Source organism: Panulirus ornatus, chromosome 27 (assembly GCF_036320965.1).
Source record: "Panulirus ornatus isolate Po-2019 chromosome 27, ASM3632096v1, whole genome shotgun sequence".
In the NCBI taxonomy this organism is placed as follows: Eukaryota; Metazoa; Arthropoda; class Malacostraca; order Decapoda; family Palinuridae; genus Panulirus; species Panulirus ornatus.
The window spans coordinates 19,087,606-19,101,592 of record NC_092250.1 but is presented as its reverse complement, the minus strand read 5'-3'; the positions used below and the strand labels follow the sequence as shown (position 1 = coordinate 19,101,592).

The 13,987-nt window shown below is 43.6% G+C and overlaps 2 protein-coding genes across 3 annotated transcripts in view; both read left to right on the top strand.

Moving 5' to 3' along the window:
- The first annotated feature begins 348 nt into the window (after positions 1–348).
- Positions 349–9,421, top strand: LOC139757634 (uncharacterized). 2 transcript variants are annotated; one of them, XM_071678306.1, is made up of 2 exons: positions 349–446; positions 5,446–9,421. In XM_071678306.1, exon 2 carries the CDS (start codon positions 6,324–6,326, stop codon positions 8,007–8,009), a length of 1,686 nt encoding a protein of 561 aa, XP_071534407.1. In that variant the 5' UTR covers positions 349–446; positions 5,446–6,323; the 3' UTR covers positions 8,010–9,421. The 2 variants fall into 2 exon arrangements, with proteins under 2 accessions (XP_071534407.1, XP_071534405.1); XM_071678304.1 differs by lacking the exon at positions 349–446 and adding an exon at positions 2,459–2,614.
- A 1,373-nt stretch (positions 9,422–10,794) lies between these two features.
- Positions 10,795–13,987, top strand: part of LOC139757638 (carbohydrate sulfotransferase 5-like) — a 34,326-nt gene continuing 31,133 nt past the window's right edge. Inside the window, 1 exon segment of the mRNA XM_071678311.1 lies at positions 10,795–13,406. Within this exon segment, the coding sequence (XP_071534412.1) occupies positions 12,538–13,406 (869 nt within the window). The 5' untranslated portion in view covers positions 10,795–12,537.

Genomic DNA, 13,987 nt, shown 5'->3' with positions numbered 1-13,987 from the left:
CAACCATGGTCAGGTCTTCCTGAAGATTATGATTATTCAAAAAAAGTTTTCAGTACTTTACTTTTATTTCATAAACGTAGTTTGGTTGACCATATTACTGTGGACTCTGAATAAATGGAACGTTTTTACAGTATCGTAAAGATGGAAGTGTTCGAACGCTTTTAACAAGTTTTGACTGCGAAGTAGAAAAAGAATTTAATTTTAAAGGAAAAGTTCGTCACTTATATTTTTATCTAATTGTTATATCATCTGGATTTCAGATTGATAAATGATAGTTTGGCACAGGAAAAAGGACAAATCTTAAGTAGAAATTATGTTTCGAGTACTCCTAAGTCACACAACCGTTTCAAAGACTTTGTTTACATTCACATTAGTGTCCCTGTAGTATCCACCTTCACATCAGAGCAGCAGGTGGTGGGCAACCACCCACCAGCAGCATATTACAGGTGCGTTTTGGAAGGGTTAGTGACTATGGCGCAGTGAGCCAGTACTGCACATACATTCCCCTCCAAGGCCTCGGTTATTGCCTATCCTTCCTACCTCTTATACATGTGTTTATCTGGGACTCAGACCACAAATACGACCTTTCTCCCCATCTCAAAAGTGTAATTCACGCGATTTGCAATCCTTATTCACAAATTTCAATTCTTCCTTGGAATAGAGAGGAAAACTATGCTCGTATCACATGTTTGTCCTAAGATATGATTGAGTTAGGGACTGAAAACGACCCCCTTCTTGTATCATTTTACAAAAACAGGTTCATAAGACCAAGCGAGGATTTCTCTTCGACGCTCAGGCTCGGGTGTTTGAATGTGTGTAGATGTAAACAGGGTAGGAAAAAAGAGGTAAATGGTGTTTGTTGAGAGGAACCTGGATGCTGTGGCTCAGAGTGAAATTAAGTTGAGGGTGGGATGAATAGTATACGAATGTTCGGGGAATAAAACGTGGGGGTTAGTGAGTAGTGGGGGACGTGACACATCAGATGAAAGAGGAGCTGCAGCAGTGTAAGGAAGTAACTTCTAGTTGGATGTGGATGAGAATGAAAGTGGAATATGAGAGGTGAATGACTGCTAGTGCTCATGAATCTGATAGTGAGGTGAATGAAGAAGACAGAGGTGATTTCTTGGATGAGTTGTATGAGTGCCTCGGGAATTTTCATGTAATGGATCGAATCCAGGTTGTGACGCGGAAATGCATTCATCCATGCATACCTTAGACTGCAGAGAATTCAGAGAGATTCCGCCTCACATCATCCTTGGAGGATAGTATTAGGTTATTAAAAGTAGGAATTCTTCTTTCAGAGTTCTTTCGTAAACATGTCAGACGAACTCCAATCGAGAGCAGGACTGGGCGTCGGGAGACTTACGTGTTGAGCAAACTGGCTTCTTTTTTTTTTTTATCATTATTACTCTCCCCATTTGCAGCATTCAGTGTATGACTGGAAGTAACATTCATCAACTCACAATGAATCTGTGACAACAAAAGCGAAAGATGTTAAACATACTACAGAATGTTCTATTCACTCCTTTCCGTGCTTTACTGACGTAAAGTTATATTTGCAGTGAGTCACTTCTCCAGCCTCTATCAAGACCATATTTGATGGTCGTTTGTAAGGCTGACCTGACTTTTATGAGATTGCCAAACAGCACCTAGACTGGGGCACTCTTTTACAGAAACCCTAATGGAACTTTTAAGTCCAGCTTGGGGTCAGTATTAAACCCATCATACTCTAATCTTTTAGTGTTATTCTGTATTTCAAGTACTGCTTTATTTTATGGAGCATGTATTCCTGTTCATCAGGATGTTTCTTCATCTACCTTGTATACATATTAGAAACCTGTTTGTGTGCGTTAGGTACGAAACCAGTTTTTGCTTGCTTGTTACACGTGTAAGCTTATGCATGTGTGTGTGTGTATGTGTGTACATGTTCATGTGTGAGTTTATTTTCTTGTTTAACTTATGCTTTAATGTCTTATTTGCATTTTGTATTTTCTTAGCATGATAGGCTAAAACATTCGTACATGCAATTTATGTCTTTATTTGTGTGGATCTGTTTGTCTTTTTATATATTCACGAGTGTATGTAGTATCGTAGTGAGTGTATGAATTCTATGTCCATTTCAGTTTACATTTTTATACACATGTGCTAGGCTCTCCCGCGATTGTATCAGGCGATAACGATGCACAAACGTGTGTTTGTGCGAGGCTGCCTACTTGTGTGCGTCTGTATTGTATGAGCGTACTCAGGGGAGGTATGTCAATAAGACACCAGTTATGAGTGGTATCAGTATACAATCATGTTAAGATCTATACCAAACTAGCCTTTTCCTGATACCCGAAACTTACCGACTCAACACAGTACCCGTCTTTCTGTACTTGTAATAAAGTCTTCATCTTTAAAGAATAAAGGAACGTAACTAAGAAGCGTGAAATGTGACAGACGAGACAGGACGTTGTGTGTGTGTGCGTGTGTCTGTGTTTTGAGGATGGGCCGTAGCGCGCGTCCTCCACTCCAGTATATTTTCTGTTACGGCCACATCAAGTCGACTACTCCACTCCAGCCACAATTTTTCGTCCCCATTTCAACGACGACCGTTTACAAGTGATTCATTAAGGTAATTGAACGTTGTTATTTGATCAAGATCTTAGTATAATTTGATGTAGAATGTTAGATAGCGAGCGCTAAATTGTTTTATTGGGAGGAAACGCGTCAGGAGACGAGGCTGAAATTATCAGTGGGTTCGAATTTTTATCCGAGGGAAATGACCTTCACTTGATCATCTTAGGGACATAAGGAAGGTATTGAAACGACCTGTAACATGTAATATGAAATTTGATTTGGAAAGAAGTATGTTTCCAAGAGGAAAGGGATCCAATCCTCATGCGATGAAGTCATTACTTGTCTCAGTTTCACTTGGCTAAACATATCAACGTCAATAAATATTTGTTTACACCCCAGCCTACGCCAGTCCTAAAGAAGAATCTAAACAGCTGGTTTGGCTGTGAGCCGGCTATTCTGTGGATATATATATATATATATATATATATATATATATATATATATATATATATATATATATATATATATATATCCTCTTCAACAGGTAGATGCTGCGTATTTCATAAAACTGCGGATCGACTGCTATAAGGTTAAGGCCTGTACCTGGAGGAAACAAGGCGAATCTAATACAACTAGACGTGAAAACATGAATAGCCATTATGAAGTCATGACCAAGTCCACCTAAGCTAAGTAAACACTGTCGCGCATCCATGATGTTCCGTGAAAAGCGATACTGTAATGTGATCCTGCAAGATTCAACGCAGTGTGGGTTACCTCAAGGGGAAAAAAAAGGTAATCTTTGTAACAAGTGAGATGGAATAATATAATCATTAATTCTGAGTGATTATGTACTCGACGTCAGACACAAGAGAAAGGATCTGTACGGCAACCGACCCCGAGTCGTTATCTTTACCGGAAACTTGCTGGTCGAGGGGAACTCCGGCTGGTATATGTCCACTACGCTTCGAAATTCAGTTAACTGATATATATATATATATATATATATATATATATATATATATATATATATATATATATATATATATACATATATATATATCGTAACACTCATTCTCTGTTATCAGATTCAGCTGAAATGGTTAATTATTGCTCCAAAACAATTTTCAGTACACATAAATGCCATACATGAGAATAGCAATTGTGTAAAAATTTCTTAGGGGGCCTTTGTACTATTTGAAATATGAATGAAATCGTAACATTGAGTAACTGCAAACATACCATTAGAACTGGATCAATCTCAGCATGAGAGATGAAACCGACGACACTTATCGGGGAAGACGGATGGACTTATCAGTTCGCCATTATCATTCACTGAACAAACATCGTCTATGGTAAAGCTTGACGCCATTACCAAGAGATGACATTTTACCCCAACACAATATATTTGAGTAAAACCAAACAATTTTCGGTTTAGATCATAGCCTATCCGTTAGCGTTCCTGACTTCAACGGAAAAGGTCCTCGGTTCGAATCTTGGCTGTTGAAGGGAATATCCTCACCTGGCCCCCTTCTCTGTTCCATCTTTTGGAAAATTAAAAAAAAAAATGAGGGGAGGATTTCCAGTCCCCCGCTCCCTTCCCTTTTAGTCGCCTTCTACGAGGCGCAAGTAATACGTGGGAAGTATTCTTTCTCCCCTATCCCCAGGATAGTATATATATATATATATATATATATATATATATATATATATATATATATATATATATATATATATATATATTTCAATTACCTCAGCCTTAAAATGAGTGAACATTAACCGGTATCAGTGTACCGAGTTTCCTTTCTGTTAATACTCCGTTTTCTGTTGAGGATCTTTCCGCGAGAATCATTTATCATTTCATCAGACACTTCTGCAGATGGCTAACCTCAACGACCATGAATCATTTAAATCGAGAATCACTTGTATTACATGTTTTTGGTAAGGAATATATGGAAAATACAATCTTTGAACATTTCTACACCCTCGATAATTATCTAATCCTTTTATCGTGGAACTAACATTATGTAAAAATCATCGTAGGTTAAACGTCTATACATTTTGTCTGATTTCTTTCCTTACATAACCAACCCGCCTCATACCACAGTGTCCTTAATCATATCATTGCCCACACGTCCCCTCGCCTCCGAAGACACGTCCATACATCACACAGTCGTAGACTGAAAGGTAAAATGGTTTTCCTAACTACAGTTCTGTGTATCATCTGCTCATATTGCAGAGGGCTGGATGTGACATTATGTGATGTCACTGATCACGTTACCGGAAACTGCAGTGTAACAGCCGCTGTAAGGTTGTTACATCTCTCTGTCTCCAGCGCTGTCCTGACTGCTGAAATTTATTCCCAAAAATAAAGGATTTTTTTTATATGATAGCCCATCTTTGCTCGTTCATAATCATGCGTTTTTACTTGCGTGAAAGTTCATTTGTATATTGTTTTGTTATTTTTCAAAGTTATGAAGCAGTGCTCAGTTGTGCCATAGTGACGAAACTTTTCAAAAGATATTGTAATAGTTTTAGCTTTGGATGATACAGATTTATCGATATACAGGCATGTCTTGCACATTTTCATTTGTAATACAGTAAACGATAAACCTTTAGGTATGCGGTACTGTCTGGGAATTTTAAGGTTTATATATATATATATATATATATATATATATATATATATATATATATATATATATATATATTTGTGGTACGTTATTCTGTCTTTAGAGGAGCTACATAAACCTTTGTCGGTCTGTTGTACCCAAGTCTTTGTGGTATTGTACACATCATAATGATTTTTATTTGCTCGTTATACAGGTTTAGATATTAATGTAACAAACCAAGTTGGTGGTTGACATGTGAACCTTCCTGATCCTGCAGGTTCCAGCCATTGCTGCTGCCGACCTTTGGGTGCCCATGACGGCCCCAGCCACCGAGTCCAAGATGGCGCCCGGATGTTGTGAAAGATAAACAAAGGCATATTTATATGGAAACGAGCAAGGAATGAAATATTTCACGTGAAGTAAAGTGAAGAAAATATTCTTGGAAACATATTATCGTGTCGATGTCATTCAGGAAATGCTCTGTAGTTATGTGAAACTCATGTGAAAAACAATCTATTTCCACCATGTATTTACCTATAGTATCTATTGTGAAAAAGTTTATGTGAAGGAGAAATGTGATGTAAACAAAAAAATGAGACGCAGGAGTAAAGAAACTCTACACATCAGGATTATTACATGCTTAACTGAAAGTGACACTTGAACATTAGCTACAGTGACAAACCTCCTCCTGCCCTAAGATAATATCTACAGAAACACTGTGTAAAATAAGCGATTCACATGGAAAACGTAAGTGTGCGAAGTAGATAGAGTATAAATAGGGTAGATGTGAACTAAGTAGAGTATGAATAGTGAAGATGCGAAGTAGAGTATGAATAGGGTAGATGTGAATTAAGTTTAGAGTATGAATAGTGAAGATGCGAAGTGAGTAGAGTATGAATAGAGTAGATGAGCAGTAGAGTATGAATACCGTAGATGTGAAGTAAGTAGAGTAGGGATACCGTATATGTGAAGTAAGTAGAGTAGGAATACCGTAGATGTGAAGTAAGTAGAGTAGGACTACCGTAGATGTGAAGTAATTAGAGTAGGACTACCGTAGATGTGAAGTAAGTCGAGTATGATAGTGAAGATAAGGAAGGCGCGGGACGACCAGTTATTGTGAGGGAGGTGGGAGTCACCTGGGGGGTGGACGTGACGATGGTGGAACACCACGTCAGAGGAGGAGGAGGAGGGGACGGGGACGTGCTCACCCGGCTACACCACCTGCGGCGCACCCTGCAGGAGTGCCATCGGCGGATGGAGCGCGTTGACTGCCACGTCCAGGCCCTCAACACTCACCCGGGGGAGGTCACCTTCTGTGCACTGCCAGGGACATCACACCACCTCGGCACTACCACGTCTGGGCACAGCCACACGCAACATGGGGTATACACGTTTCCTGAGCCCTACCATAGGTCAGAGGATGACCTAGAACGGGACAAAACCAGAGGGGAAGAAAGTCAAGCTGCCGATGACGACCAGAAGAATGAAGCGACGAGGAATGTGAGGCTGAAGGACTCGATGTCCGAGGTGAAAGAAGCAGAGGAACATCTGGTTCAGACGGAGTGGACGGTGGTACTCGGGGACTTGACGGGGACCTTTGAACTCGCTCACGACGAGGCGGACGACGAATTGAAAAACTTCACCAACGGTAGTGTGTCAGAGGCCACGAGCGGAGCGCCCAAGACCAGACAACGGGCGAGTTTAAGAAGTCAGAAGAGAATGGAAATAGAAAACTACGATCCAGACTTATTTAACACCGTTAGACCCAGAGACAACTGCGATGTGGACCATGACGGGGAGGCTGAGCCCTTCCTCAGCTCCCTTCATCCAGACCTGCTGATCCTGGATGATCCTGAGGCAAATGGAATCATTCCAGGAGCATCCATAATGCTGAGGGAGGACGTGGTTCACCCGCGCGCTGGAGATGATGATGAACCCGCAAGAGCTGCAGAGAAACTTGACGACCACAGTTGTCCCAGCCACTGTACTGAGCATCCATTCGACATGGACCCCACGGACGATCCAGGGTCACCACTGGACGTGACCCACAGCCCCAGGCCGCCTCTGGACGCAGCCCACAGCCCCGGGCCGCCTCTGGACGCAGCCCACAGCCTCGGGCCGCCTCTGGACGCAGCCCACAGCCCCGGGCCGCCTCTTGACGCAGCCCACAGCCCCGGGCTTCCTCTTGGGGCAGCCCACAGCCCCGGGCCGCCTCTGGACGTGACCCACAGCCCCGGGCCGCCTCTGGACGCAGCCCACAGCCCCGGGCCGCCTCTGGACGCAGCCCACAGCCCCGGGCCGCCTCTGGACGTGACCCACAGTCTGGACGTCGTGCAGAAGACGCTGGAACTCCTGTGGGACAATTTTACCTCCCTGCAGAACGCCATCGGTGATTCCCCTGGGAAATTTGATCATCATAGTCAGGAAACGTCTAATATATCCTCGAAAATGGTGAAAATAATTGGCTGTCTGAGTCCTGGGGTGAAGAAAGGTTTAAGTGAAGATTGCAAGACTGTACCTGACGCAGGAGAAGCTCCTCCTACAGATCTCCCTCACCAAGACCCCAGCAGTGAAGGACCGAGGGAAGGTGAGGAATGTACGACACAAATCATTAGTGACAATAACTCAGGCAAACCAGAGTCACACAGTGTTGCAGGAGCGCATCCGCAGCACTCGAATGCATCTCAGAACAGAAGACTAGAGCTAAAAGACTCCCTGACCACCGTGCTTGTGTTGTTCCTTGTGTTGCTGGCTCTGTTGTTCCTGGCCTGCTGTCTCCTGCTGGTCGTGCCTGTTGTCACCGTCTCCGTCAGGACCACGGGCGGACCTCCTGTCTTCTAGGGCTGCACAGAGACTCGTCCGACACCTGTCACTTACGGTAGCACAAGGACCTGTCATTTTGGGAGTTCCTTTCGCGCCACCTGTCATCTAGACAGGCGCCAGGACCTGACAGGTACTCTCACACGCGTCCTGTTTCCTCTAGACAGACGCCAGGACCTGTCAATTCTGCCAGTACCCTTTGTCCTTTGGGACGTCACAAGGGCTTCTAGACAGGTCTTCTGACCCTCAAGGACGTCACAGGGGCTTGAGATCAGAAGACCCCAACCCTTCCCAGAGCATCAGTAAGGCTGCTGGCCCAGTGGTTGTGCCCCAGTATTCTGACGCCTCGCCCCGCCAGATGACGTCGCTGGTCCACAACTCCACACTGAGGCGGGGAGGAAACAGTCACTCGTGTGTTGTGATGTTGTAACTGGCTGCATGATCGCTTGGTTGTAATTTAGTCTTCCTTAACCATGACGGGACGACCTTTGGCCCTGATGACCTGGTCTTTGACCTGACTCCAAGGGTCGAGTTGGAGGCCACGCCATCCGATCACAGGGTCGTGGCTTCGTGCTGGCGAATCGATTGTCGTGGTCAAAGGGTCGTACCGTCGACCTCAAGAGACTGAATGGTTACATGAAGGAGGAAAGAGAGTCGTATAACGATGAATTAAAGACGGTCAGTCATGCCATGTCCTTTCCGATAACAACGAAGCTGAAACAGAGCCGCTGTTTGGTGTAATGACATATGTAGTGCGTATAACGTGAGGTTTAACCTGGGGGGTTTGCAATGAAAATGGATTACGTTTTTATGATATATTTTGCGATGCTGTTCATTAATTCTGTAATGATCGCGTTGATGTTGTGCAGTTAGAGAATGATGAAGTGGTGATAGCCATTCCATTATAGACCTTCAAAATGTAAATTCGTTGTTTACGATCTATGTTGGTCTGGATAAATATTTCATATCTTGGTTATTTGATCATCAGCGAATGTGCTACAACCTTGACGTTGCTGGCTGCTGTCAAAATATATCATCTAAAATTTTTAATTATCACAATTTGTTACTTTAAGAAAATATTTTAATTAATATTTTGTTAAGTTTTGTAATATGATTTATTTTATAATACTTCACAATACGCCATATTTTAGGAAAAGTGATATTTTGGCACGAGATATATATATATATATATATATATATATATATATATATATATATATATATATATATATATATATATATATATATATATATATATATATATATGTCAAAGACAATATGTCTCGTGTAAGATTGTGATATTGAGTGTAATGAGATATCCCAAACCTATTTTTCAACCATGTTATGTTTAATTTGACATTGTGTGTTGTCAGAGATTTTTGTAAGCTTTTATAATGTGTGATAATGATGTTGCAATGGACAATCATTGTTGTTTATATTATGTATTTCTAAACATCCTTAATAATATGTACTTAATCACTAGTACTTAATGGGCATGATTATTAAGACCTCAGTGGCATTCATCACCATAATGTAATTGGAAACAATTACCTTGATCAAATTGGCAACAATGATTATAATTGTGATTATATTTCTTATTACTTAAAAGTTTTAATCAACATTATTTCTATACAAAGCAAATATAGTTATCTTACGTAGAACAATACCAAATTTAACACTGTAATTTTGTACAAAAGAATTTGATTAAAATTCTAAATTTGTTCATAGAGTTGTTACCAGGGAAATGCTGTGGTAGATGTGGGGAACAAAAAGTCTATGTAAACTGACGAGATGATACACAGACACATAGATGGACATAGATACTTAGCATGAAAATACTCTAGATTTCAAGATAGAGAAATGATTATATATACGGCCTTATGGGTAGAGATGCAAGTGGATAACCACACACACACACACACACACACACACGCACACACACACATGGTAACATAGCGAGGTCTTGCCTGATTGTTTACAATATATGAAGTATGTGATGGTTGTGACCATCACTGTGGAGCTTACTTTTGTCTATTGAATATTGCCGATGGTCTGAACGTTCACAACCACAGTCTGAACGTTCACAACCACAGTCTGAACGTTCACAACCAGTCTGAACGTTCACAACCACAGTCTGAACGTTCACAACCACAGTCTGAACGTTTACAACCACAGTCTGAACGTTTACAACCACAGTCTGAACGTTTACAACCATGATTGGTAAAGGTAGGTGGTGGTAGGAAGAAGTATTGATTATGACAGGTGGTAGGTGGCAGTGGTGGTGGTGGTGGTAGACTAATGTATTGATGAGGGTAAGTGGGAGGAGGTAGTGGCAAGGTAAGTGGCAGTAGGTAGTGGTGATGGTGGACCTGCCAAGCCACGTGGTCAGCTGGCGACAGCCTCGACCACCTGATGGTAACGCTACCCCCCCCTCATCACCCCCTCTCCTGTTATCCCCCCACCCCCTCCCCCTCCCCCTCTCTTTCATGACAGCGCTCCCCTTCCCCCAGCCCCTCCCCGGCCCCTACCTCCTCAACCCCCCCCCCCCCCCCCACACACACACACACTGTGCCACCCTAACAACAGCTCAAGACCTGACTCATTGATGGAACAGATTTATTATTTATTGATGATTTTGAAGAGAGACGAGACCATCCCGACCAGGAGGCTGAGGTAACGTCAGCTGACAACCCCCCACCCCCCCCACCCCCCCACCCCCAACCCCTAAGCCAGTGTAGACAGGGGTGGGGTGTGAGGGGGGGGGGTTTGAGACCGCCAGCTGGGGGTTGGGGTGTGAGGGGGGGGGTACACGCGTCACTGCAGAAGTGCGGAACACAGTATGCGGTGCAGCGGCCAGACGTCAGCACACGAGGTCAGCAGCACACCCAACCACCAATTGTCAGCCCCACCCACGTGTGTGTCCTCTGACGTCAGCACCCACGCCCGCGTGTGGGTATATTCAGCTGTCAGCCCCACTCGCCTGACACCCGCGTGTGGGTACTCTGACGTCAGCCCCCTCACCCGCTTGTGGGTACTCTGACGTCAGCCACACCTGAGTGTGGGTACCGGACATCAGTGACAGCCTTAAATGTGGATATCTAACGACGTGGTTTCCTTTAGGTGTGGATGTTTTCTGGTGTGAGTGGATATGCGGTGGATTATATGTGGATATTCGTAGAGGTTTGGATATTGATATTGCCATGTATCCTTTGTGTGGACATCAGAGATAAGGTAGTGCCGCATGCGGGTGCTTCTGTCTGTGGAAAATGTAATATGGATATTAAGTAATGATTATCCAAGTGTGGATATTCGGATTATAGATTAGCATGTGATCTCAGTACTCAGTAAAATGGATATTCGACCGTTCGGATATTCGTTAGTGTAGGCAATGTGGATATTCCCCTGAGGAGCAAGAGAAGACACTCGATCGTGTGGATACCTTTTATTTGTGGGTACTCTCTGGGGAAGATGAGCGGTAGCGTGGATATATGTGGGTACTTCACCGGGCTGGGCCATGTGGATTCTTGATGATGCGGATATTCGATGGTGCAGATATTCAGTAATGTGGATATTCAATGATGTGGGTTTTCCCGTGTGTTCCGCTGTGTGGATGTTGAGTAATATGAACAAATGTGGATACTGTGTAATGTTGGTTCTTGCTGATGTGGACAGTGTGTGGATACTTGGTATTGTGGGCAATATGTGGATGACGTATCCCCGTGTGGATCACAAGTGAAGTGGGTACGCTGTACTGAGGTAATGGATTGTGGATATTCAGTGACATAATTTGTCTGATACTCGCTGCTTTAGGTATTCCCAGGTGTGGATATTGGCGGTATGAATACTCAGCAATGTGTGGATAAGCAAGCTTGATATTCAGAATTGCAAGTATTGCTTGCGTGGATAATCATGGCTATGGATATTTGTGATGTGGATATTCTATGGTATGAGTAGAGAGAATTTGGATATTCGGTATGTTAGCACTACGTGTGGATATTTAGAGAATATACTGGTGATATGGATATTTAAGGATGTGGATATTAAGAAGAACTGGTAGCGTTACAGTGTGTGGATATTGAAAGACATCACTGCGTTGATATTGTGGATATGTGGTCATATGAATGGCGCTGGTGTGGATACCCGGTAATACAAACCAGTTGATGTGGCTAACACGTAATGTATAAAGTGAATGTGGATATTTGGCTGAACGGAACATGTCAATGTGGATACTACGTAACACGGAACCTGTCACGCGTGGATCGAGTGAACGTGGATGGTGTGGATAAGAACAGTGTTAGAACTGAGTGGATTCTGGAAGTGGGAAGACGGTGGCATGTCTTCGTAATGGCAGTGTGGATATTACTCTTTCCTCCCTCTGTACTCCTCCCGTAAGAAGATATCCACACGTATCCATTTCTAACACAGCCACACACACACACACACACATGTTCGGACTCAGTAACGAAAGTATTCTGTAGTGAGGATAGTTATCTGGGTGGCTTTGACATGTGGGTACCCTGAAGGTTAGGCGGGTACCCTGAAGGCGAAGATGAGGTCGCTGTGGAAGATGCGGATGCGGGTGTTGGCGGCGCTGAGTGTGTGGGGGGCGTCAGCGTGTCTGCTGTGCTGCTGTGGTCTGCGAGGTCCGGCGCCGGAGCCACAGCACGAGACACTGGGTCACCCCCTTACCCAGGGAGGTCACGACCTTACCCAGGGAGGTCACGACCTTACCCGGCATGACCACGACCTTAGAGCGTCACTGCACAACCTGACCACCCTCGCTCGGCGCCACCGTCCACGCCGGAGCCGCCAGCATCCACACCAGGGGCAGACGCATAGCGGGCCGGGCCGGGCGCACCACAGCTCTAGAACGACTTGCGTCGACGACGGAAATATGGACGACTTACACAACGAAACGACGAACGATGAAAACAACCTGGCATTGTACGACGAAAACAAAGTCATATCTGAAGATGGCCAGAAGTTTCACGACGATAAGAACAAACAAGAACTTAACAAAAACAGCCAAATCTCTCACCGTAACAGCCAGGAAGGTCGCAAGAATGGCCATGTAAGTCACGGACACGTCCATATATACTCACGCCACGGACAGACGCTCGGGAAATATGCTCAAAAAGGTCTAGAAACTGACTGCAACGAGACGCACTTAGTTCGAGAGGGTCGTACTCATGTCCAGAGTGACACAGGTGAGGTCCAATATGTCCACGAGGATCGAGTTTATGTCCACAATGAGACGCAAGGGACCCAGTTTGCCCAAGATGGCGTAGATCCTATCCAGGATGGTGAAGAGGTCAGCGAGAGGTCACCACGGGTCATCCTGCTCCTGTCGACGTGGCGGAGCGGGTCATCCTTCCTGGGGGAGCTGCTGGCTACAGCCGACCCCGACACCTTCTACAGGTGAGGTCAATAGAGGTCACGGAGGAGGAGGGGAGCGAACACCAGCCAGGTATGAAGAAGGAAAGAGTAAACTGGAGGAGGGAGGGAGGCATGGGTAAATTTAGAAACAGAAATAAGAATTACATATTCGTGACGAAAAGTGAAATTTGAGTAGGTGGAGTAAAGAGTGATGAGATTATCAAGTGGACTAGGTAGAGTTAGAAGGTATTCAAGTATGAATCAAAAAGCCACTTTACATTTATCTTAGTTCTACCTTCAACTTACCACAAAATGTAGATATTAAAGATGTAGATGTTACACAATACTAATGTCTCCACTTCTATACTTGTTACTAGTATCACAAAACCTTAACAACAGACTCTGTTCTGTAGTTCATTCCTGCAATATATCATAAGCCTTAAGTAAATGATATAGTTTTTCTGTAGTGTGATACCCATAGGATATATACACACCCCCACCTTTAAGTATATTTCCCTTTAGCACAATATGATTCAAGGTATCCATACACATTCCACTTTCTTTTAGAATATTTCCTCTAATGTATAATCTAAGGCAATCACATACACACACGCACACACAAT